Source organism: Peromyscus leucopus, chromosome 3, assembly GCF_004664715.2.
Source record: "Peromyscus leucopus breed LL Stock chromosome 3, UCI_PerLeu_2.1, whole genome shotgun sequence".
Classification (NCBI taxonomy): domain Eukaryota; kingdom Metazoa; phylum Chordata; class Mammalia; order Rodentia; family Cricetidae; genus Peromyscus; species Peromyscus leucopus.
Window position 1 is genome coordinate 118,430,800 of NC_051065.1, and position 25,873 is coordinate 118,456,672.

At 37.9% G+C, this 25,873-nt stretch overlaps 1 protein-coding gene across 1 annotated transcript in view; it reads right to left on the reverse strand.

Moving 5' to 3' along the window:
• Positions 1–25,873, reverse strand: part of Cntn3 (contactin 3) — a 296,912-nt gene that overhangs the window by 79,312 nt on the left and 191,727 nt on the right. The window contains exons 9-11 of the mRNA XM_028872712.2: positions 25,612–25,748; positions 24,057–24,186; positions 20,655–20,805 (exon numbers count right to left, since the gene is read on the reverse strand). Coding sequence (XP_028728545.1) covers positions 20,655–20,805; positions 24,057–24,186; positions 25,612–25,748 — 418 coding nt within the window. The remainder of the gene's footprint in view (positions 1–20,654; positions 20,806–24,056; positions 24,187–25,611; positions 25,749–25,873) is intronic.

Below are 25,873 nucleotides of genomic sequence, written 5' to 3' on the forward strand. Positions count from 1 at the left end.
ATTTTAATGCCAATGTATAGAATACCCACACATCAAGAAATCTTTCGTGTTTGCCTAGCATGTGTTACAGCTGTTGTTGGAGTCTCAACTCCATGAAAAAATAATAGGGATGAAACAATATAAGTGAAGAAGTCCTACAGTGCATTATGTGCAGTAGTAACATTAATTGAGCAAAGTCACCTGCATGGCCATGATGAAATGAGGGAGAATTTCAGAGGCAAGACCTAAGGTCTCAGGAACCATACAAGGATCTCCAAAACAAACACATTGACTCTCACAGAATGCAAACTCTGTGTGCATCATAAAATTTTAAGCTAATTGGACATTTTCTTCCTAAATTGGTTCTTCTAGTAAGTTCTAACAGGCTCACAGGGCATTTCGCACAACATAAAAATAAACAATATTCAGTAAATGGATGGAGTAATTGTTTCTCAACAGAAAACCTTCAATAACCCAGGCTTCCCTACAGAGACTCAAAGTGAAAATTTTATACCACTTCACTATAAATGAAATTACTTTCTTTGCTTTCTGGGAACAGGTTTCTCTGTAAATGGCTAGAACTGAAAATGTGTATATCAATGAATTACACTGGTCTTAGCACAAGAAGCTAAACAAAGGTGGATGAGATTTACATTCAGAAATGTGGTACTCCAGTTTGCTTTGAGAAATGTGTGACTTAAATGATTATGGCATTTGAACTTCCTGATTAGTTCTATAGCACACCTTTATGTGCATGTTTTATTGCCCTTTCCTTTTATAGTAAGAGGTTAATTATTTCATTTAGCTTTCAGCAGTCTGTGCTTAGTTTGGGATAGGTGTTGTGTTTGCTCTACACTGTTCTACTCGTCCATGCTATGATTCAGGGATGCCATTGGATTTATGACTTAAAAAAAAGCAAAACTATTCTCTCAAAAGGTATACTGTTGTACAGGCAACATTGACCTGCACTTTATGATGTCATTTAAAGATCCATAATAGCACACTATGTTTTCAAATAGGAAAAGTATGGAGCCTCTGCACACAAAGCAGAATTTCTGAAAAGATTGCTCTTTCCTGGCCTATGGTCTGAATATTACAGTAATTTATTCAACTTGAGTTTTAACAAACACACTGCAACTGAACATTTTGTCAGGAAGTACATCTCAGCGGAGATGAGCTCACATGAGATCACAATGATTAAACTGCTACACAGAAGATAACAAGACTATTTTGGATGGTACTTTCTGAGCACATATTTCACAAGATTGATGCTTACAATTAGCTGTAGGAGAAAAGTTTTCACAACGAATATATTAGAGTATAAATAATGACAGTTAAGAAAAGCAAATATATATTGATATGAATGTAGGAGAAAAATAAATGTCATAGTAAAAGTGGAGACAGTGTATTTTTTTTTCTTTACAACTGCTCTCACCCCCAACACAGTAAAATGACTACTTCCCCTTGGACTCAAAGATTACATGCAGACAGAATTTAAAAAAGTAATATTATAGTTTCATTATTTTAGCCATACCATTTGGCCTTTCATCTTTTGAATCCAACAGTATTAGTTCAGTGGTTCATCAGATAGAAAAGTCTCTCAGGAATAGAGAAACGGAATGAAAAAGAGTCAACAGTTAATCATTCTATCTTTGAGTGAACACAGGGCTGTTAATAAGTGCTTTTTTATTTTTCATGAAGTTCATTTCATGCAACAGGTCCATGAGATTCTGGAGATAAGAGAGCTTGGCTCAAATCAATAGCTTGTAGAAACACATGGAGTTCAGGTGCATTAACATGACCTTGTATTTATAAGGACATCGTCAAAAATCTGGGAACATTTCCTCTACTTGTATTCAATATTTCCAAATACATTGGGACATATGAAATATACATTTGGATCTAGATGAATTTTGTTGAGTCAAATATTTTCTTCTAAAATAAAACTATGCCTATAGAACTCAGGTGGTCCAAAAAGTACTCCATTCTAACTGATACCACTGATCCTATGATCTATGTGACTCAGGCATGAATCAGTTTGTGTCCTTTTACAATGGGGTATCTGTAAAGATTATAAATAATATCCAGACATTTTGAAAAAAATAAAAGAACACAGATTTGAACAAATGAGACATGAAATTATCTGATGGCTTGTGTGTTAATAGAAAACTTCAAAGAAGATTAAGACTCAAAGGTTCTCCATATTAGGAGCTATTCTTCTGTAGTTCAGAGATGAGTACAATCAATGAAAGTAGAAATCATTATGTGAGCTTCATTATTCTATGTAGATAACATGATATAAACTTGCCTAGGTGAGAAAAGATGTTTTACAGATACTTCATAGAAGAATAAGGCAGATTAACCTGCTGTCACATAGGAACAACCACAGGGCATCTCTGTGGTGGGGGAGGGGCAAGTCCCTTACCACCTGATAAGACAGCTAGCGGATATAGGCATTCTATGTGGTGGAATATCAAAGATGAAAAGGAAATAACTGAACTCCAATGTCAGGGTCTTTCACCAACACTGGGGAGAGATATGCATTCTCTAGGAAGGTCTTGGAGAGCTGTTACTCCTATGAGTGTCCCTCCACACTGGATCAGAAATCATGGCCAACAATAACACTGAAATAAAAGAGGCATATGTTGTAGACACAAGGGGAATTCCATCAAGGCAATGGCTTCTAGACTGTAAGATTATCTGAACTGCTCTAAATGGGTACTCTTTTTGAACCAGTATTGATCTATTTTGGGGGGATTCTCTTCCCCCAATTTATGCAGTCTTGATAGGACTATGAATCACAGTGATCTGTCCTAATGTAGCCAAAGGATAGACATGGAAAATAAGTTATATTTTCCAAATTATAGTCAGTACCAGTTGCTTGGGTGTCCCTTTAAAATATGTAATCAGATTAGGTTAGAAATGGATCATAAGGTTTTGCCTTCCTAACAACATTTCATGTGCTATCTATCCTGTTGAAGTGTTTATAATATGCTACAAAATTATATTTGAAACTCTGCATAATAGAGTCTCCCTTGTAGCATTGAGATTTGTGGCAAAAATTCAAATATGGTTAGTTAATTCATCCTAGCACTGGTAGGGACAAGATAGTACAATGCCTACTGCCAAAATGTCTGGCACCCTCGGCTGTTTTAGGTCACAGCCATACAGGATCTGGATAGGAATTTAGTAACTCTGTAATATCTGTATAAAAGTCCTTAGCTAGCATTTTTAAACCCCCAAGGATGCAACTTACCAAGAATTGGTATTTAGTACATAAATTTTCAATAAACACATTTTCCTAAACAAATACCAAGAGTTCAGACACAATTTTCATATACAAGGACAAAGCTTAATCAAACATCAAGTGTGCTCTATCACCTACCCTGCTATTGAGTTCTGCCAGATAGAGGCATTTTATCCCCTTGTTCCAGCTTCAAGGTTATCATCTTTTATAGACACTCATCAATATTTAAGTGGTTCATTTACAATTTTATTCAGTGTTTCTAACATTCTTAGGGCAGAAAGGTCTTTAAGCACTTAAAATATCTTGATGTCTCTTTGCATATAATAGTATATGTGTATATATAACAACAATTTTGATACAACTAAGGATAGTTCAAGTCTTCTAAGACTCTATGGGCATCAAATTAGGAACCAATTCTATGATTCACTTATACAATCAGCAAATATGTTTGGGAAGCCTTTATGTCATATGCTCTAGTGACAGGTGAGCTATGTCTTACTGGCTCTTTTCTTTTCTTTTTCTTTCTTTTTTTTCCCCCCAGAGCTGAGGACTGAACCCAGGGCCTTGTGCTTGCTAGGCAAGTACTCTACCACTGAGCTAAACCCCCAACCCCACTGGCTCTTTTCTTTATGATAATTTTAAACATTTCATGATTGTTACCTTGAATTTTTCTTTGCATAATTGCTAATATTGTGTCACTTAGTATATCAGTTTGGGGTAAGACATTTGCCCACACAGTGAAGCTGTTTTTTCACTGTTCTCAGAATAATCTCAATAATGACAATCTCAATGTTCAGGAGTGGGTTCTGGTGATCTACCATGTCTTATAAGAAAGGAACTCAAAATTCTTTAAGTATTTGCTTCTTCATTCTCAGTTTGGGACTCTACATACATCTAGAGTCCTGACTCTGAGTTTACATTTAAAATAGCTTTGGTTAGAAGATTACTTAGAATATATAAGTAAAAAAATATTCATGGAGAGTTAGTTGAATGAGGTGTGGTATGTGTATTCCATTTATTCCACAAAAGGGTTGAACCATTTTAATATTTGAAGCTTCTTCTGGATAGTGAGGGGGAAAAAAGAAGCTTTGAAGTGGGTTGTATTTTACCCATGCTGAGTCCTGTCACTATATAATACAATGTTCTCTCCATAAGCATCTCCAGGCTTTGGATATATGCATGTGTATTTCTTAGCTCAACTAGAGCTGTACATCACCATATGAAGTTGCTACATCTCATATGGGCACTGTGGCTGTTAATTAGCCATAATTTTTTTCTCTGTCCATTTGTAGACACAAAGCTGTGTGTCAAAATTCTGTACCTGTATTAAGGAATGGAAGCATGGGCCTAGGCTCTGTAAATGAACTGTAGACATTCATCCTCTGGGTGTTTAAAACAAAAACAAACAAATAAAGAAAACAAAAACAAAAACAAAAAAAAATCTTCTATAGTAAACCATGCTCTGCAATAAGCAACATTTCCATGGTAAGGATTTATAATGTTCAAATAAAACTTATGTTCGAGGCAACTAGAAATATGACATAATTTTATCCCCTCAAATATTCTCCTTTGTTGTTCACTCTGTATGTGGTTAGTAGGTGTGGGTGTGTGGGCGGGGTTGAGGTACTTGCATGCCATGGCATATATAGTGGTTAGAGGACAAAGTGGCTATCTATCCTCACCTTCCCCTTACTTGCAACCAGGTTTCTCTCATTGTTCATAACTGTGCACACCAGACTGGCTGTTCTTTGAACTTGCAGAGATTCTCTTGTTTCCATGTCCTACCTCCCACATGGGCATTGAAGAGTACAAAATCCTGTTCTAGTGAATCCGATTTTCTTTTTAAAATTTCTCATTCACTACCTCCCAACCACAGTTTCCCCTCCCTCCAGTTGTCCCGTCCCCCGTCTGTTTCTAATCCACTCCTCCTGTTTCCCTTCAGAAAAGAACAGGCCTCCCAGAAATATCAACTGAACACAGCATGTAGTCAGAACCCAGTATGTAGACAGAATTATAGAAACTGAGAATGAGGAAGAAGAAAGACCATGAGAGACAGAGAAAGAAAGAGAAAGTATGAGAGAAGATATGGGAGATAGAGAAGGAGAGGAAGCAGGAGGGAGAGGGAGAAGGAAGGAAAAAAGGAGAAAGACTGAGTTTAAGGACTGGCTTTGAGAAGGGGGTGGTGAGATTGCTTTTTATTTTCTTTTTTCTTCTAATGTATTCATCTTTCATACAATACATCCCTATTGTAGTTTCTCCTCTCTTCCCTCCTCCCAATTTGCACCCACCACCTTCCCTCTCTCCCAGCTCCACTCCTCCTCCATTTCCTTTCAGAAAAGAACAGTCCTCTCAGGGCTATCAACTAAACAGGGAGGGCATTACAAGTTGCAATAAGACTAGTCACAAGCCCTCATATTAAGGCTGGATGAGGCAACTGAGTGGGAAGAAAATGGTCTGAAGAACAGGCAAAAGAGTCAGAGACACTCCAACTGTTTGGAGTTCAACAAAAAACACCAACTAATAACTACAACGTATTTGCTGAGGACCTAGCATAGAGAAGACCCATGCAGGCTCAGTAATTGCTACTCCAGTCTCTGTGAGCCCTGAGCCGTGCTTAGTTGATTCTGTGGGCTGTGTTCTCATCATGGTGTTTGTTCTACACATCTCTGGCTTCCACAATTCTTCTTTCCCCTTTTCTGCAGGAGTCCAGTGCTCCCAGGGGAGGGGCCTGATGGAGATCTTCAATTTGGGTTCTGGATTTTTATATGGGTCCTAAACTCATGTTGTCAGGCTTGCATGAGAAGTGTTTTAAGCACTCACTGCCCAATCTTCCCAGCGACTCTGTATATATTTTACATGTTGTTTCAAAAACATTTTGAGAGACATAAGCCAAATAAATAAACTATAAAATACCAAGTTATTCAAACCAGCTGCAGTAATAAAGAAATAAATAATAAATACAATGAAATATAAGGTTCTGTAATTATGTAAGCTGGAAAAAATAAGTCTATTAAATTTTAAATTACTATAATTTTATCAATTACATAAATTAATAATTACTATGGATAATAAAATGCCTAAAACTTACACCATGTTAACATTAAAGTTATTCCTTTGTTTAAAATTTTCAACCTTGAAAAGTTAGGGAAAAAAATCGATGAGAAGGCTCAGCAGGTCAAAGCACTTGCCTCCAAGCCTGACAGCCTGAGTTGAGTTTGATTCCTAGTGTCATGAAACAGAACTGACTCATCAAGGTGTTCTCTGACCTCAGCAGGTGTGCCATGGCACTTGTGAGTGCATGTGCATATCCTCTCACACATAATACATGTAAAAGTGAGTTAGAAAAAATTCTTTTAAAAATATAATGATTATACATTCTATCTTAATCATACATTTTTTGGGGGGTATTCTAGACTCAAAAAAGGGTCATTTTACAAAATTTCCTACAGAAACAGCTTTAGCAATGAATTGAAGATAGACCAGAAATATGTAAGTCAGTTAACACAGCAGGAAACAGGTCAAAAAGCAGAAAGGTGGATTTTGTTGGTGGTGTTTTTAATATTGAGCTTGCTGAGCACTGAAAAATGTCCCTTGGTAGACTAACTCAGGAGAATTGAAACAACACTGTAAAGTATGAATAATTTTATGCACCAGAATATGAGAGATGAAATTATTAGTACTCTGAATGTTTGTTTCCATTTATAAATGTGTGGTAAAAATGATATCCACTCAACCATCCATTGGACTAAACATTTGACCACATATACACCCATCCATTCAGTCCATTCACTTACCCTCCCTTTTGAAAAGGCTCAGAGAGAGGAAAATATACTAAATCCAATACTGTTCATATTTTAAATAAATGATCATAAATAGAAACCCATAAAAATCAATTTTCTACATTCCCAAGAAATGGTTACCACCAATTAAGTGAAGAATTATAGGTTCTTTTAAGATATGGGAAGCTATCCAAGAAAGAATAAAATTAACTTCAACAAATATTTGTTGAGTGCTTACAATGCACTAAAGGTTTTGAAAAATACAAATGTGAGTAAGAATTAGAGCCTATGCTTTAAAAATTTGCAATCTAATAGCCATATCCATATTCATATAGTTCATGCATAACCAACCATAAAATATAATCAGTGTGTATGACAATTTACATCAGTGTTGAACATCTATCAAGCTATACTTGCATAATATATAATATCCTATTCTCCACTTCTGCTATTTTGCCCCACACTAAATTTCTGTAACTCTTGCTCTATATGACCAAGGTTGCCTCCTAAACAGATCACTGCTTTCTCCCTTCCTCCATTAAACATTCTCTAAAATTTTCCTTTGTCACACTAACCTTCCCCTTGATTCTCTACGGTTCAACCTTATTCCCATTTCATATCCTCTGCCCTAGTTGAGTCTTTCTCCTGAAAAATATTTTTTTTTTACTCCAGAACATAGTTGTTTAACTTACTTACATTTCACCATTTACTTATGCATGCTCTGTGAAGAGACATCTCTTTCTCCTGTGTCCTAGATCCTCAAGCCCAGAACATATCATAGCACATGATGGGTATTACAGAAAGCATTTTACAAGGTGGGCATAGTAGAGGTTCCCACCCCAAAGGCTACTCTGAAATCATCTTCCTTCCCCATTCAGAGATTCATCAGTGAATTAATGCATAAAGAGAATGTGGTCAGGGCTGAAGAGACAGCTCAGTAGTTAAGTGTTTACTCAGTTAAAAGTGCTTACTGTTTTTGCAAAGTACCAGGCTTCAGCACCCACATGGTATCCCAAAACCTCCCGTGTCTCCAGTTCTAGGGAATCAGATTCCCTCTCTGACCTCTGTAGGCTCCTGCACCCACATGATACACACATATATATTCAGAGATGTGCATGCACATACACACACACACACACACACACACACACACACACACACACACACAAATTAGGTTTTTATATAGGTTTTAGAAACTGCGGTCAGGATGTAAAATTAATTAATTAATTAAAAAAGTGTGGTTAATACATTAGAAGAAATAGCATTCAGCCTCACAAAAGTAGAAAAACAACCCTGTCATTTACAGTAATATAGATAAATTACAATATATTTTGCTAAGTGAATGTCACAGATGGTGAAAACTAAATATTGATAATACCACACATGTGAGGTTTTTGTTGTCCTTTTTTTCCCAGTAAGACAAAAACAGAGACTAGGGCAGTTATTGTCAGGAGTTAGAAAGAGAATAAGCTCAATGGATGTTGAGTATAATGGTCTAGTTGTATAGAATGCAAAAGCTGAAAACCCCAATGCATGGTATGGGAGTTGCAGTTAATATTGTTTAGACATTTGAAATTTGATATGTAAGTTGATCATAAGTATATTTACTACAGGCATAAACACTGTACCTAGGTGAGAGAGTAGACACAGTCAGTAGTGTGTAATTAGTAATTTTACCTCATATTTCGTAGGTACATAGAATTTTGTCAAGTATACACCAATAAAGCCAACCCCCCCAAATAAAACTAACAAATAAACCAACACACAAAGAACACAAAGAAAGAAAATCTTTCTTCTCTTTGAAATTAGTAAACAATGAACTGTGGGAAATTTAAAACCTGTGTCCTGGGAAGTGCTGCAGACTGGAAAATCAGGTCTCCTAAAAATCCAAACTATAAAGGCCTGGTCCCCAGCATGGTGATGTGGTGGATGGAGCCTTTAAGATGTGGGTCTTGGCAGGAGGGAGGACCTGGAAACAACCTAGATGTCCTTCAATCGAAGAATGGATAAAGAAAATGTTGCATATTTACACAATGGAGTATTACTCAGCAGTAAAAAAAAAAAATCACATCATGAAATTTGTAGACAAATGGATGGAACTAGAAAATAATCCTGAGTGAGGTAACCCAGATCCTGAAAGACAAACAGGGTATGTACTCACTCATAAGTGGATATTAGACGCAAAGCAAAGGATAACCAGGATACAATCCACAGCCCCAGTGACAGTTAATGGTAACAGTGGGTGTTAAGTGAATTATTTGAAGAAGGAACACATATTGCAGTGTATGGAGTAGAGGGTGGAACTTCAAAGGTGGATAAAGGGATAAGTTAGCTGCTCTTCAAGATTCCTAGTCAGATCCTTTCTGCAAATGTTGCTGTATTATACTGTCCCAATTATATAATTGACATAAACCGCAAGGGTGTGCATGGGACCGAAGAGCCAGCCCTTCTGTGGTGCTACAGCAAAGTGTCTCATGAGCATAGGAATAAAGCCAATCTTGAGTGAGAAGGTGGACCTTCTAAAATCAAGAAGGAGACAGATTCTAATCAGAGGAAATGTCAGGAGAAAAATAGGAAGAATGCAGAAGGAAATAATTTCTTTCTCCTTCACATAGGAGCTGATAAAATGGTTCAGCAGGTATAGAAATTTGCTCTCAGATCCGACACAGTTGAGTTTTATGCCTGGAATACATATAGTGGAAGGAGAACACTGATTCCTATAATCTGTGATCTCACCTCCATTTACACTTGGTAGCATACGTGTCCTATTCACAAGGCAATCATATATCTACCTATACTTGTGACTATGTTAGGCAATCAAGATGATTTTAAGATACAGCATCTCCCTTCCCAACCTTAAACTTATTAGTAGAAGAAAACTTTCATGCAGCTGTAAAGTCCACTCTTTCTTTGAACAATAGGTGTGAGCAGGGACACAGAGCATGGATTGAGATATGTACAAGCACACATGGGAGTTCGGGGGTTTAGTTAGAAATTCTACAGATCAAAACAATGACATATAAGTAAAAACTGTAAATAAGTAAGTCATTTAGGTTGAGCACAATTTTAGTTAATTGACCCAGTTCTGGCAATGGGCTGGCTTGAAGAGGACTCTGACATCCTGAACTTTGAGATTCATGAATCATCCTTCCCTTACCAAAGTCATAAAGCAGACAAAAGATTTCTTAAAGTGCCCTTAACTTTCATAACCCATAAAATCTAATTGGAAATATGGGTTTAACAGTCCTACAGTCTTCACACAATTTAACTGATGTAATATGAGAGACCTTTTGTCAGCAATTCCTATAAAATATACTGTGATGAAATTTGTTTCCTTAAGGTTTAAATCACACAAAATCAGTTCATTCATCCAAAAAGAAAGGGTTTTTATATTTCTCTTTTTACTTAAATGTTGTTACCTTTCAGATATCCAAATAATACTAAGAAAAAAAAGTCAATTCATATTCATGTAGTGATCACTGCATTAGATAGATCTTCTGAATCATAGATATGAACCACTATAATGCCTTAATACATTATTTTTATCATTGTACCTGACATCTTATGATAGAAACGAGTTCCAGAATGAAAGAAATTTGTTGAAGACAGAGTCATAAGTAATTTTTCAAATAATATTTTTTCAACCGAACCCTTGTGGAGAGAGTCAAGTAAATATTACCAAACAGATTGGTGAAGGCTACAAGTGTAGCAAACTTGACTCTGGTTTATAAAAAATGAAGCCAAGATTCAAGAGTCACACAAATGTTCTGATATCACATGGGTGGGTGGTAGACCAAGATCTGACCCAGGTTTTTCATGCTTTGTTGCTTCCATGTGCTAAAATTAAATAAGGAAGTAGATAAAGCTTACATTTGACTTCTTAAATAGTAAATAATGTGAATAACCAGCACTATACTAATTGGCAACCAGGCACAAATAACTCATTTAAGAAATGCTATAAACATATACACTGGGAACTCAAGTTCTTTTGTGACTCAGTGAAGATGTACAGGCTGTGGCAGTGTTTTCTTACAGAATATGGAAGAAAGGCTTTTTTTTTTTTTTTTTTTTTTTTTTTTAGCTTTCTGGGAATCCCATGGCAAATCAAAGTCTTAGGTCAACCCATCTTGACTTGAAGGTTTTCACTCATAAATTTTCTCACAGGTAGCTGGGGTGTAAGAAAAGCAGATCTTCCCTCTTATCCTTTCAGCAAAAATCAAGGGGACATGGAAGTCTGTGCCAAGAAAGCAAAGCACAAAAGGAGAACCTTCTCTGTTCCCCCGAGACTCTTGACCCAGGGTGCTCAATCTTCTCTAAGAATATCAAGGGCACTTAATGTTGCTCTGCTTGGAAAGAGAAGGATGGTTCATCAGCTGTGAATAACTCAGGTAAAGCTATCTTGGGGGATTGGATATGAGCTTTGGCATAGAATAAACACACATTTAATTAGTCTACCTTTTTATTTATGTAGTCCTCCTTTTTCGATGGTATTTTACCTAATCTACTTTGCTTCATTTCAGGTTCCTGTGAACGACCTGCTCTCTAATGTTATCTCCTTGTCCCAGGTGAGGAAACACCCTCACCTCTCTGTGCTTCACAGAGCAGTGGGTTAAAAACTGCCTACTTCATGGACAGAAAACCAGCATCCAGTGTCTGGAAACTGTCCACTTTTGTGTTTACTGTTGATGATTAACAGTTTGCAATGACCCTTTCCCTTTGAAAATATCCACGTTTGTAGAATAAATTATATTATCACTTTAATCATATATTCTCTCTCACTATAATTGATGTCTTAGCTTTCCACTTTGAAAGCTCTTGATGCTTCTTATTCATCTCAGTGTCAGTCAATCACCCCAGCACAGAATAACGATGTGACAAATTAGTGGACAACATGAAGTGCCTTTCCTCCAAGAGGTTGATAGGGACATCAACCACTAATCAACTAGCAACTAGATCCTTAAAGTATCAGCATCATAGACATTAAACAACTTTCCCTTTTTTTCTTCAAAGGTAGACAGAGATTGATTTGCAGTTAAAAACATAGAAGGTAAATGGTTCTCTGAGATTTTAGTATCGAGCAGAGGGCAGATTAATTGAAGTTCGCTGAGTTTCTGCCTACCTGAGTGAGAGCTGTGAGGGAGCTTCTCTTAAATGGGTGGGTGACAAGTGAAGAGAGAGAGAGAGAGAGAGAGAGAGAGAGAGAGAGAGAGAGAGAGAGAGAGAGAGAGAGAGACAGAGACAGAGAGAGACAGAGAGAGACAGAGAGACAGAGACAGAGAGACAGAGAGCACTCTGGGCTCTTAGGTACAGGGGAGCAATGGACAGCTTGAAAAGTCAGGGGAGCAGCCCTCTAAGTTTGGAACATCACAAAGAGTGAAGACTCCAGGGAGATCAGAAAGAAGCCAAGAAACAAGAGGAAATATAGAAGAGACAGAGATAGAAACTATTTGGCCAAGCTCTTAAGCTAAGGGGAAAGACAGCCTGACCCACTATGACTCACAATGACTTTCATAGGAACATCATGATTAAGAGACTGTGGCCTCCAGGAAATGGCCCTTACACAACTATTCTGGTCGACCAAATAGTCAGAATCTACTTGTAAGTATCCTCAGTAGTTATTTGATATGACCACTTGGGAGCATTTTCTTGGGCTTTTAAACTACTTGGTACTAATCACAAAGGTAAGATAAAATGAATAAGAAATTATATGTAGATTTTATTTAATATATAGTTTATATGAGTGTAATTCATTCATGATGTCCAGTCCTGGGAGTTCTATCAAATGAATATAGTCATGTTAGTAGTATTTATTATAAGCAAGAATTACATTTACCTTTCCACCAAATAGTCCCTGGACCCCAAAGTCATACTCCCTATTTGATCAAAATAATTATTCCTTTCTGTCCCCAAACCAGAAGCTTCTCTAGGGCTGTAATGTTTATGGAGTCATGCAGTATGTAAAGCCCACTGAATTTTAAGGACATTTTCAATGTGCAAAAAGATGCATTAAGAATTGGCTAAAATGTTTTTTAAAAAAAACGACCTAGATTTTGGTTATTCATATTTGGGATATATCTTCACTAATTCTTTCTCTAAAAGGCATTTCCATATCTATAGTTTTAAATGCTACCGAGAATATCTGGAATGACTTTTAATGTGTTTAATTAGGAGTAATGGGCCATTCTTGGACTTTGTTTTCAACCTGGGCTATTTCAATAAAATATTTACTATTAAAAGCAATGGCATTCACATGAATGGTGAATTTTTAATTTTTAAAAATAAGTGGCCAATGTACTTTAAATACCACTAAGTGGTAGAGAAAGGAAGCTACACATATTATATCAAATATGCCAACTGGTTATTTTTTTTTTTTTTTTTTTTGGTAACCAAGTCTCATAATATTCTCAATGCTTGCTTTCAGTTTTACTTTGCTTAAGGGAGAAAAAAGCAAAGTAAATTTAATTTAATCCAATTTAATGTTCTCTCTTAAAACATATGATTTTTAGGTGAATAAATAAGTGAGGGGACAGTAAAACATTGAAACCTGGTAAAATATTGTTGGATGCTAAAAGGGAGAGGGCATTTCTTTTACCCAAAGAATTGCTTTTTGTGGCTTTGTGCAGTAGTAGATGATAGAAGAAATAAGTCATTACTCAATACTGAATGCTTGCAATTTTGAGGTTTGGAGGAGTTTGTTACAGGGCAAATGAAGCTGATCTTTATTTAATAAATCAAGTATGAGATGAGATTATGAAAATAGGCCTCTCTACTTATAAATTGAGTGTCTATGAGTTTCAGAGTTTAATGTATGTCCTCTTACACTTAATGATATCTATCTTCACAGATAATTATGTACATTGTCCCAGTTTAAGTATCAAATCTACATTTATAAAGATGCTAAAATTTCCTCAGGTCTTTAATAAGTTCCAGTTTCATACTGATATTATTCATTTGTCCATCCATCCTATGCCATTCTCTTTTCTAATTATCTATACTTTATTATCTACTTATCCACCTATCTGTCAATAATGTATGTGTCCATCTCTAATCTATCAATGATGTCTATCTCTATGTAATCTTTTTCTAACTAATAAATAATTATCCACCATCTTATCTTTCTAGCAAACTATTCATACCTATCATTTTTCTATCTACATACCTATTAGCTATATGTCATCTATTCCTCTGTCTATGATCTGTCCATCCATAATATCTATCATTTATTTATATCCATCCATCTATATTTAATCTATTTAGGTATTTTGATCCATCCTATCTTTTTATCTTTGTATGCATACATCTATCTATCTATCTATCTATCTATCTATCTATCTATCTATCTGTCTGTCTATCTATCTATACATCCAACTATCCAGCTGACCTTGTAACAAGCACTTAAAATTTAACAAGTGTCAAAATGAACTCAGCGTATTTTTCCCAACTCTGCATTTTCCGTAAGTTTCCCTGTAACATCAACTCCATCTGCCATGATCTCTGGTGTCAGAAATCACAATCTAGGACTCCTCCCTGTGATCCTTCTTCTCATCCAATCACAAACCCAATGAAGCACTGTCAAGTTAAGCCTTTGGCAACTCTTCCAGTCTTCTCTGTACCCCCATTGCTTTTTGTGTTGCTATGGCCATACTACTTTCTCCCTCAGACTGGAGGGTTACTGATAACTGACTCTTGTCTTCAGTCCTCCAGCTCCATCAGTCCACCAGCAGCACTGTTGGTCTTCTTTTACAGAAGTCTGACCTTTTAACCCTGTCACTTTGTTTTATTCTGTTGCTTTCCAGTGCACTGAGGAAGAATATAAGTCATGCAGGGTCCACTGATACAAATGGAATTATTGCTCTTAGGCAAAATGTTGAAGGGAGCTGCCTGAAGGCACTATTTAAGGAGCAGAGCATAGACCCTTATGAACTCTATAGCCACCTTGAACTTCCTATTATGTAGTTCTCAGAACAGAGAGAAATTAAGTTATTATTTATAAATTACCAAGTCTAATACATACTGTTACAGCAGGTGGAACGGACTCAAACAACACCCACCCCCGACTGTCACTGGATCTTTGCGTGCTGCTGCTTCTGGTTGGAACAGCCTTGTCTATCAAATCCCTTGTGTCTTACAAGTCTTGCTACAGATGTTCTGTAAACTTGATCCCCAATGGGGAGACAGAACTTTCTCAGGGAACCTCTGAATAGCCTATGCTTTGCTAATAGAGTTTTGATGAAACTGCTTTATCACCTGCCTGGCCACTGAAAAGCAACAAAAATATCAAGAAATTTTCTGATATAAAGCAGATATCTTCTACCTGACATGCATCAAACTGTTTTTCAAAAGTATAAACAAAACTTGATCTTAAGAGCCCAAGAATTGCCAAGTGGTGGTGGCACATGCCTTGAATCCCAGCATTTGGAAGGCAGAGGCAGGTAGATCTCTGTGTTCAAGGCCAGTCTGGTCTATATAGTGAGTTCTAGAACAGCCAATGCTACACAGAGAAACCACGTTTTGAAAAACAAAATGTTCCTCATTTTCTAAAGCATCAGTAGTCACTTCAAAATGACTTACTAGTTTAGGGGTTCTTACAAATTTTGATTCAATTTCAAGTTTGATTAATAAATCTAAAACTATCACTGTGCTCATATACAAAAACTGAAAAACTGGGTAGATATAATTATGTAAATATATTGTATGATTTATGCAGTCATATTTGTCACCCTATATAATTAATAAAAGTCATACTCTTATCTTTTTAAAGTCTAATTTAGACTTTAAATGACACCTTAATTACAGATTATTTGCTCAGTAGAAACGTATTTACTGGTTCGGATGTGTCTTACTGACACAGATCTTGACTAATGTGTATGAGTCAGTCTCCAGTTCGATTTCCAGCACCTCAAAGTAAGTAAGTAAAGACTAAGTAAGCATATTTGCTGCCAGGAGCCTGAATTCATAGGGAACTGACATTTGATAGAGCAGTAACCCTTGGTCTCTTTCTCCTGGAAAGTAGACTGCTCAGTTGTCATGCACATGACCCCTTGCAGTAACTACACATATACACATCTATCTTTTGCTCCAATTGTAGATAAGGGAATTTATGATTGGTAAGGTGAAAGAGAAAGTACCAGATGGGACTTCTGGGAAGTCCTTTAAAAGGGAGAAGATACCCGTATTTATACCTTTTTCCTGCTCCTCTTAGAGCTGTCACTTGACTGCTGATGCTCAAGTAGTCCTCTAGACTGATGTGGTGCATTGGTGGGGTACCAAACCAAGAGCCTGTATCTCCAAGGAATGGCTAATTTTAGAAATCCCAACCAATCTGGGGTCATCCTTGTGGATTCCTGGGAATTTCACTAGCACCAGATTTCTCCCTTGCCCCATAATGTTTCCCTCCATTTTGTTCATTGCTCTTACTCTGTCCCTCCTCCAGCTCAACTATCTCATCTCCTCATGTTCTCAATCCCCCAACCCCTCCCCTCTATTGCTCGTCCCTCATCCCCAGTTTACTCATGGAGACCTCTGTTTCCTCTTCCCAGGGTGATCCATGTATCCCTTTTAGGGTCCCCCTTGTTTCCTAGCTTCTCTAGAGCTGTGGGTTGTAGTCTGATTATCCTTTGCTTTTCATCTAGTATCCACTTATGAGTGAGTACATACCATGTTTGTCTTTCTGAGTCTGGTTTACCTCACTCAGGATGATATTTTCTAGTTCCATCCTAGCAATATTGGTGAGGGTGCCTGAACTGGCCTACCCTGGTAATCAGATTGGTGAATACCCTAATTGTCATCATAGAGCCTCCATCTGATGGAAACAGATGCAGAGATACACACCCAAGCACCAGGCTAAGCTCTGGGAGTCCAGTTGAAGAGAGAGAAGAGGGATTCTATGAGCAAAGGGAGGTCAAACTCATGACGGGGAAACCTATGGAGACAACTGAACCAAGCTCATAGGAACTCAGGAACTTTAAACTGACAGCTGTGGAACCTGTATGGGACTAGAGACAGTTATGTTGCTGGGTCTTTTTGAGGGGCCCCTGGCAGTGTGATCAGGATCTATCCCTGGTGCATAAGCTGGCTTTCTGAATCCCATTACCTATGGTCTAAGACACCTTGTTCACCATTGAGGCATGCTGGTGAGGGGGAGAGGGGTTGGTCCTGCCTTAACTGAATGTACCAGGCTTTGCTGCTTCCCCATGGGAAAACTTACCCTTTGCGGGGAGGGGATGAGGGATCAGCGGCAGCCCGGGGGAGGGGGGGTCGGTTAGGTAGGGGTGGGGGGAGCAGAAAGAGGGATGAGAGGGGGATCTGTGGTTGGTGTGTAAAATGAATAAAAAAATTAAATAAAAAAAAGCCCAACCAAGCAGTGAACATCCAGCCAACACACAGAGAACTAGAACCTTCTTCAGTTATACTTTCTTTTAATAGTGTACATATAATACAAACCAACTCTTACTATTCAACATATCTACCAGTATAAGGTGTGTGTTAAATGATTATATCATTGCAAGTAGATAAGGCACACAGGTAATATCTCTTTTAATGGGTAAGGAAACAAAGGTTCAGATGTGTCACATAACTGACCCTATCACATCATACTAGCAAGCAGGCAAGTTGCAAATTCTTGTTTACATTTCAAACTTATGCTCTTTCACCAAGCATCATTGTACAATGTGCAGAATAAAACTCTCCTTGGGTGCCTGTGGCTAAATCTCTTAATCTTTTTTTTATCCCCATTTAAAATTAAGATTATAGACCTCTGTCTAGGATGAATACTGCTGTGAGGACAAGTGGGCTTTCTATTGTGCCCCTGGAAATAAAATAACTCTATAACTCAACTGATTTAGTTAGTTGCATAGGAGGCCTTGACTTACATAGTTATATTGGAGGTCTTCACTTCCAGGGTAGTCATAACTAAGTATTTTGACCACAAACTGTAATTGTTTAAGTCTGTTTGCAAAATCCAACACCAAGTCAGACAATCACATCCTCTTTAAGCTTAACTTGTATGGCTGGGCTGTGTTGGACACACCCACTTTGGGGTTTGCATTGTTCATTTGAATTTGTATCTTAATAAAGATGTCTCCTATTATATAAAGTAAAAACTGCAGTTTATGTGCAGTTTTTTTATAGACTCTTATGAAAACACCTCCAGACCTGTAATCTAAAAGCTGTACATTTGCAATAAGGCACTGTTGGAATTTAAAAAAAGAAATCCATGGACCATGGCAGAAGATTTTACTGCTTACTCAATGTCCTCTCATTTCCCAAAGTAACGCTTGTAGTTCTGTGATTGAAAAAGCCTGAGACCACCCCCAAGATGCTAGACTCCTGTACAAAAGCTGGCACTGAAAAATCTCAGTGGTTATGCTCAAGGATTTGATTCCTCATTAGCTGAAAGCATGTTCAAAAGTGGATCAGTTGTATAGAGGTCTTTGTGAAGTTTCCTATCGTTGCTGTAATTAATCACCACAAATGTAAGACCCCAACCTGAAATACCAGCATAGGTCTTTTTGGCTAAATCATGGTAAGGTGGTGACAGGGTTGCATTCCTTCTGAAGACCCTAGAATTATTTGTGCTTATCCAGACTGTCAGGGGTGGAAACCTGTTCCCTGGCATGATGAGGACAGTGCTGTGGATATTGTTCTGTATAAATAAAACACTGATTGGTCAGTAGCCAGACAGGAATTATAGGCGGGACTAACAGGGAGGAGAATTGAGGGAACAGGAAGGCAGAGAGGGAGACACTGCCAGCCACCACCATGGCAAGGAAGATGTAAGGTACTGGTAAGCCACAAGCCACGTGGCAAAGTATAGATTAATAGAAATGGGTTAATTTAAGATAGAAGAACTAGATAGCAAGAAGCCTGAGCCATTAGGTCAAACAGTTTAAATAATATAAGCGTCTGTGTGTTTATTTTATAAGTCAGCTGTCTGACTGCCAGGGCTTGGTGGGACCTGGAGAGGAAACTCCAGCTACAGAACAAGATCTCTGTTGTACCTTCCAGTCTTCAAAGCTTCAACCCACCGAAAGGTGGGTCTATTTCTGCTTTGGCTCTTGACCTGCTTCCTTGATAATCACCTCTCTCTAGCTATCTGTTTGCCTTTCTCATCTTCTTTTATTTAATTTCAAAAGCCCAGGTGATTTGTTTGCTTCTACCCAGGTTAATTATGTAGGTAAATCTATTTTAAAATTGACAAATCAGGGCTGGTAACATGGTTCAGTGAATAAAAGTTACTGCCACCAAGCTTGACAGTATGAGTTCAGTCAGCAGAAGTTCATTCACATGGTGGAAGGAGAGAAATGATTGCCCCAATTTGTCACAGGAGTAGAGTAGCACACATATGTGCTCTCTCTCTCTCTCTCTCTCTCTCTCTCTCTCTCTCTCTCTCTCTCTCTCTCTCTCCTTCCAGACATGTGCACACATTCGCATAAATGAATAAATAAATGTAAAGAAAAATGACAAATTGGCAACCTTAATTCCAAATTTAACTTCATTTCGTCACTTTGTTGCTTGTCGATTTGACAGGATCTAGAACCACCTGGAAGGCAGTGTCAGGGCATGTCTTTGAGGGAATTTCCAGGTTGGGTTGAGGTAGGAAGACCCACTCCACATGTGAGCAGTACTAGTCCATGGGCTGGGATCTTGGAGCTTTCAAATAGGAGAAAATAAGCTGAGGGGTCTTTCTACTTCCTGATTGTGAACAGCTATCATGCTGTTCTCTCCATGGTGGGCTGAATCCTCAAACCTCAAACTGGAAGTCAAAATAAACACCTCTTTTCTTAAGTTGCTTTATGTCAGATCAGCCACAAGAGAGGTAACTAATACATCACTTAACACAACAAAGCCACAGGTTTCCAGGGTAAGGGCATGAGCCCTGTGGGCCTATTACTCAGCTACCACAAGCTCTGCAGGAAGTTTCTAGCAAGAAGCAAGCATTTAGTCAATAGTAATAGTAGCCACTATACATGCTTCCTCTCTGGCAGGTATCGATCAGCAAGCATTATGAGTATTCATGCATTTCATCTCCATAACAAGATTCTCAACATGAGGCATTAACTGTTACTATCATCGCCTTAACAAATAAAGAAAGAAGACACAGAGATGTGGGGACACTTCATAGAGCCAGTAAAATGCAGAGTGAAGATATGAACCCAGACAGAGCAGGTCCAGAATCTAAGTATTGAATTAAGCTTCCTTCTGTCCCTTCATTCCAATGTTATAATGAGAAAATGAAGGAAGAAAGTGTTTGCTTAAATTAAATTCAGGAACAGCTAAATTATCCCAAAGTAGAAGAAAACAATACGTTCAGTTCTCTTGAACAGGTCATTTTACCATCTTCTCTTTTGTCTTGGGATGTAGTCTCACATATGGGCCCCATATTCTTAATCCTTTTGGCTGAGCTTCCCCAGAGGCCCACAGAAGAGTGCTCTTGCCAAAGCAAAGCATTTTATGAAGAGAAAGGTTGATCAGCTCAATTAATGGTGTAATTAGCGTATTAAAGACAAAACTATCAGTGTTCTGATTTGTAATTTGTACACTACATTCTCCAGTATGCTGAAGTATTACATTTTATGCTGAAGACCCACTTTGCTGATTGACACAGGAGGGAAGAAGAAAGCAAACCAGTGTTCTGTAGGATAGAATACCTTGTCTGCTCCCGCACCATCATGTCTCCCTTCTTCCAGAAAGAAAGCGCCCTTGGGGAGGCTCTGGGTTTACAATCCAAGATCACCAGGCTGCCCACTTGTACCTGAACCAATTTTTTCATGGGATTTCTTGAAAAATCTGGAGCAGAAGCTAAAAGGGAGAGAAGAAATGGATTGTTGATTTAATAAGAAGTAGATATTTTCTTAAAATCCCTGTAACTTGAAAGGCCCCCTGTATCTGTGTTTTTAAATTATCGCATGGCACAGGAGATGTTGATGCTTGATTTGATGTGTGTCATACACAAGAATGCAATGTCAAAAATTTAATTTGTGCTGTTGTGTTTGGGGTCAAGTTCTAAATCTCAAGATCAATGCTTTACACAGTGAATCTTTTAATGTCTACTGTGATATTTAAAATAATTCAATCATGAGTTTATTAAAGAAAACTATTTAGAATAGCATGCTTAGGAAAGTTTGTTCCATCAGGACCATGTTGGTCTCTATTGAGACTCTATTGGTCTCTATCATTAGGAACAGCACCTAGTGATGATCTGTCACTCAGAGAGGGCTGGCCAAAGGTCTTAGAATGGCTGAGTTCTGAACTAATTGTTCACCAGGTTGTTCCATAAAATTCTCATGTGTTTAAATTTAACTTCCAAGTTGAGGAAAGAAGACAGAGCACAGATGTAATATTCAAGGATGTAATATCACATTAATGCCATAATGTGCAGAAAACATTGTGCTTCCCAGTAAAGCCTATGATGTAACCTTTAGGCTACATAGTGAGATGTAAGATATCATTTAAATGAAATGATATGCTGATGAGAAAGTCACTATTCCTTTTACTACGTATGTATAAACAAGCTTGGGAAGCTGATTATCTCTCCAAATACAGAATGTTCTCTCCTTTTCAAATTAAGACAGGGCCTCCTTTTCTAGCCAAAGTTGGCCTCCAGTCATAATTCTCTTACCTAGAATCCCAACTGTGGGGATAACAGGTGTATGCCATGACACATAGCTTCTTTTTGCATCTCTCTCTCTCTCTCTCTCTCTCTCTCTCTCTCTCTCTCTCTCTCTCTCTCTGTCTCTCTTTAAGTAAGATTTAATACTTTTTATTTCTTGTATATGAATGCTTTGCCTGCAAGTATGATAGTGAACCACATGTGTGCAGTGCCCGTAGAGGCCAGAAGACCTCTGGAACTGGGTATCCAGCACACAATTATCTGCCATGTGGGTGATGGGTTTGAAACTAATGTCGTATGCAAAAGCAGCAACTTCTCTTAATGCTGAGCCATTTCTCCAGCCTCTACTCACCTGGCTTCTAATGCTCTATGCTGTGGCAAATCCCAGTGAAAATAACTTATTTTTTGCCACATATGCATTTTATAATGGTTATAGTATGTGACTGAGTATATGTTTGTTCAACTCCTGCACTTAAGGCTCAGGGAACACATGAGTGAGGCAGAAATATTTTAAGAGGCAGTGGCCCAGGAAATCTTCTGTGAGGCTGTGCCTTCTAGCTATGACAGGGAAGCTGCATTCATGAAATCTAGCATCACGGCTGCATAAATAAGACCTCAACAACTCCAACAGTTAACTTCCCATTATACATGGAGAGATTTCATGGGGCCTCACTCCTAGATGAAGAGGAATTAACAATTGTCAAGAGAGGGATAATTCATCTTCACCAAGGATAAGCCTCATGCTTGGTTATATAATACTGAGTGGTCACCCCTAGAAACACATACATGTAGATGACACAGAACAGACTCAGCAGGTTATGTTCATATGTTTATTTGCTTATATGTATATGCAACAACCATAATTAAAGAATAGGAGGCTGTGAATTTTGAAGGGAGCTTGGGTCAGGGAAGCATATTGGAAGCTAGAAGGAGCGGGAGGGGGATGATGTAATTATCATTTAATTAATTAAAAAGAGACACATTATTCTGAGTTGGCCTTGTAAATTAAAATCCTCTGGAAAACTGTTTCAGTAAAACAACAAGAATCTATATTTGAATATAATTTTTAATTTACACAACTTCTACTTTCTCATATAATGGCCCTGCACCATAATAGGGAGGAATCTATCTTATTAAAAGAGGAATTAGACTACAACTCTGCCAGTTTTTAATCTACAGAAGCATGCACTTCAACTTACAGCTGTGTGCCATCCTCTCCTGCTTTTGTTGTAACATGCTACTTCTCTGCCACAGATAAAAGGGGGCAGATTTTCACTGACAATCCTGGCAGTCATCCTGATACACACGATCTACATCCAACCTTCAGGTGCCAGAGACGAGAGACTTCTCCTTTAATATTGGGTTCCTCAGCATCTCTTGGCATTTGGTACTGCATACTCCTTTGTTGTGAGTGACTCTCACCCATTGTAGAATATTTGGCAGCCTCTCTATCCTCTGCCATGGTGGCTATAGCACACACGACTTCCATTCTTTCCCCAGACTCTAGTTATAGTAACAAAAGTTACCCTCAAATATTTCAAAGTATGCAGCAGAGTGAAAACATTCTTAAGCTGAAAGCCACTGAGTTATGTAAAAGAGCCTTGTATCCTTCACACTATTTGTACCAGGTCAACGATAGGCAATGGCACAAATAAGGGTTCATGGGGCCATGACCTAGTAGTGCCACTTGCATCTAAGCAAACAAGGAAGTCATGCTCCCCCCACTGAACTGAATGTGGTAATAAACTCAGAGAATTGGGAGGCATTCCATGGAAACCCCGTTTGGAGGTCCAGGTGTGGGGTGTACTGAAGGTGTAATTAACCCCACACCTAGACCTCCAAATGGGGTTCATGAAGACAAAAGCAGCTTCTGAGTCAAATATCACTGATTCTAACTTAGTCATTTGCTTTTGTGGATCAGCAATAGAGAGCACCAGAATCCTGGTAAGAAGCATTTCTTAGTCAAGGACACTATGACTGCGTAATGGTCCATTAGATGTGAAGGAACTTCTTTCTGCTGGTTTAATTCAACCTTGGAACTTAATTCTGGTCACTCTGGCTGATTTTCCTTTGATATCATTTAAAATTTGTTGTGGTTTGGCTTGATTTGCATTTATTGTTGTTGGGATATTTTTGTTTGTTTGTTTTGTTTTGTTTATTTAGACAGGGTCTTATTCTTGACCCAGGTTGGTGGGTCAAGTGCCTGGCACTCCCGATATAACTCTGCCTGGCCTCAACTTTGTGGCTATCCTCCTGCATTCATCCCCTAGGTCCTGGGAGACTAGTGTGTTCTCTAATTAGAAACCCTGAATATGAAACAATATTCTGGATACTATTAGGTGGTAGAATAGACTATAAAAAGCCAATATTTTATATTCTGGCAAAAATGGAAGATTAAAGGGAAAAAAGTAAGATTAAACAATTAAAAAATTAGACTTACCTACAACTTTGAGCTCAGCACTGGAATAGATGAGCCCATGCTTGTTTTCTGCTATACACTGGAACATTCCAGAGTCAGTCACATTGAGGTTTGATATTGTAAGGGCACCATTTTCTATCTGTATTCTCTCCTGGATTTAAAAATAACATTTCTTGCAGATAAATAAAATTTTAGCATTAAAATAAACATTACTGACTATCATTTCAATCGGACAAAAGATGTTGCTATTTTCCCTCAGACTACTAGGTAGTCTGACCTGAGATGTAACCTTTTTCTTCTTTGAAATGGAAAAAGATGTTTCAGATACACAACCAAAAATCAGAAAATAATTTTCAAAGCCAAAGGTGAAGTGTGGCAGCCATTTCATTTTCATCCATGGTTAATGATTCAGACTGTGAAAAATAAAATGTACTTTTCATCCTGGGAGGTGGAAAGATTTTTCATCCCAATATTATTTTAATTATGTGAGCTTAAGACATTATAATTCAGTGCATTAAACAGAGTGCTAGGAAGCCCACATACCAGGTTTTTTCTAACTATGATGGTTATATAGAGAAACATAAAGGCACACAATTGACTCAGTACACATAAACACAAAAAAGCAGAATTTACAAGTCTGGAGAGAGGAGGTGAATGAGACAATAAATACACATCTATGAAGGGAAGCAATTAACAGACTCATTTATTCTCTAGACACCAGACCAAAGCATAAAACAGGTAAAGGAAATTAAATTCCATGTTTCATTAAAGTAAAGCTTTGTCTAACACACACATCCCAAATCATTGTTTATATTAGTATTATTTTATCAGTGCAAAATCATCAATATACCTTGAATTGTAATGGAGAATAAATCTCATTAAAAGATTGGATGATCGATTTTGTATGTTTCCCCTGTGTTGTGATTTATGTAGAAAACGCCCCATACAGGCTCTTGTGTTTGAACATAAGAAGGCTATGAAACTCTGGAACATCTGGCCTTGCTAGGTCAGGTGGGATGTGGGGGTGGGTAGTACTTGAAGGTGATATCTCCTTAGGTTCCAGCCCTAGCCCTACACTTCTTCCTGATTCCTGCTGCCATAACCTTCCATCATGACTTCATCATGATGGACTGAAGCTGTATACTACAATAAATCATTTCCTACTTTAATTGCTTCTGTAGAAACCCTATTCTTTGACACTAGGAGCCAAGCTGCCTTCTGGTGTATGTATAGATTTTTGTGGACGTCCATGTATGTGTGTTCAGGGAAGCAAAGGACAAACTTGGGTGTCTTTCCTCAGGTGCAATCTACTCCTTTTCCCTTTCTGTAAGACAGTGTCTTTCACTGGCAGATATCCATGTGTTTCCATCTACTTAGCCCTAGCATCACAAGCATTCACCCTCATACTCAGCATTATTTTTAACATGGGTGCTGAGGACTGAACTCAGGTTCCTGATAAGGCAAGTACTTTACCCACTGAGCCTTTTCTTGAAGGTTTACCCTGGTTTCTGGAGGCTAAAGGAAGCATACATTAAAAAGACAGGAAGAGTTGGATAAAGTAGCTACATCATCTCACCTCTAGTACTAATGCGTCTCCATTTTTCAGCCATCGGTACGAGGGTTTGGGCTTCCCACTTGCTCGGCATTCCCAATAAAGACTGTCCTCCACAGCTATTTCCACATCTCTTATAAGTTGAACCCAATGAGGTTTTGCTATAATCAAGGAAAGGAAAAAATAGATAATTGAAAGACAAGAATTTTAAAACGTATACCAAATAAAAAAATAAATGGCTTATAAATGAGTATCAGTCTACAAGCCATGGATGAACATGGGCTAG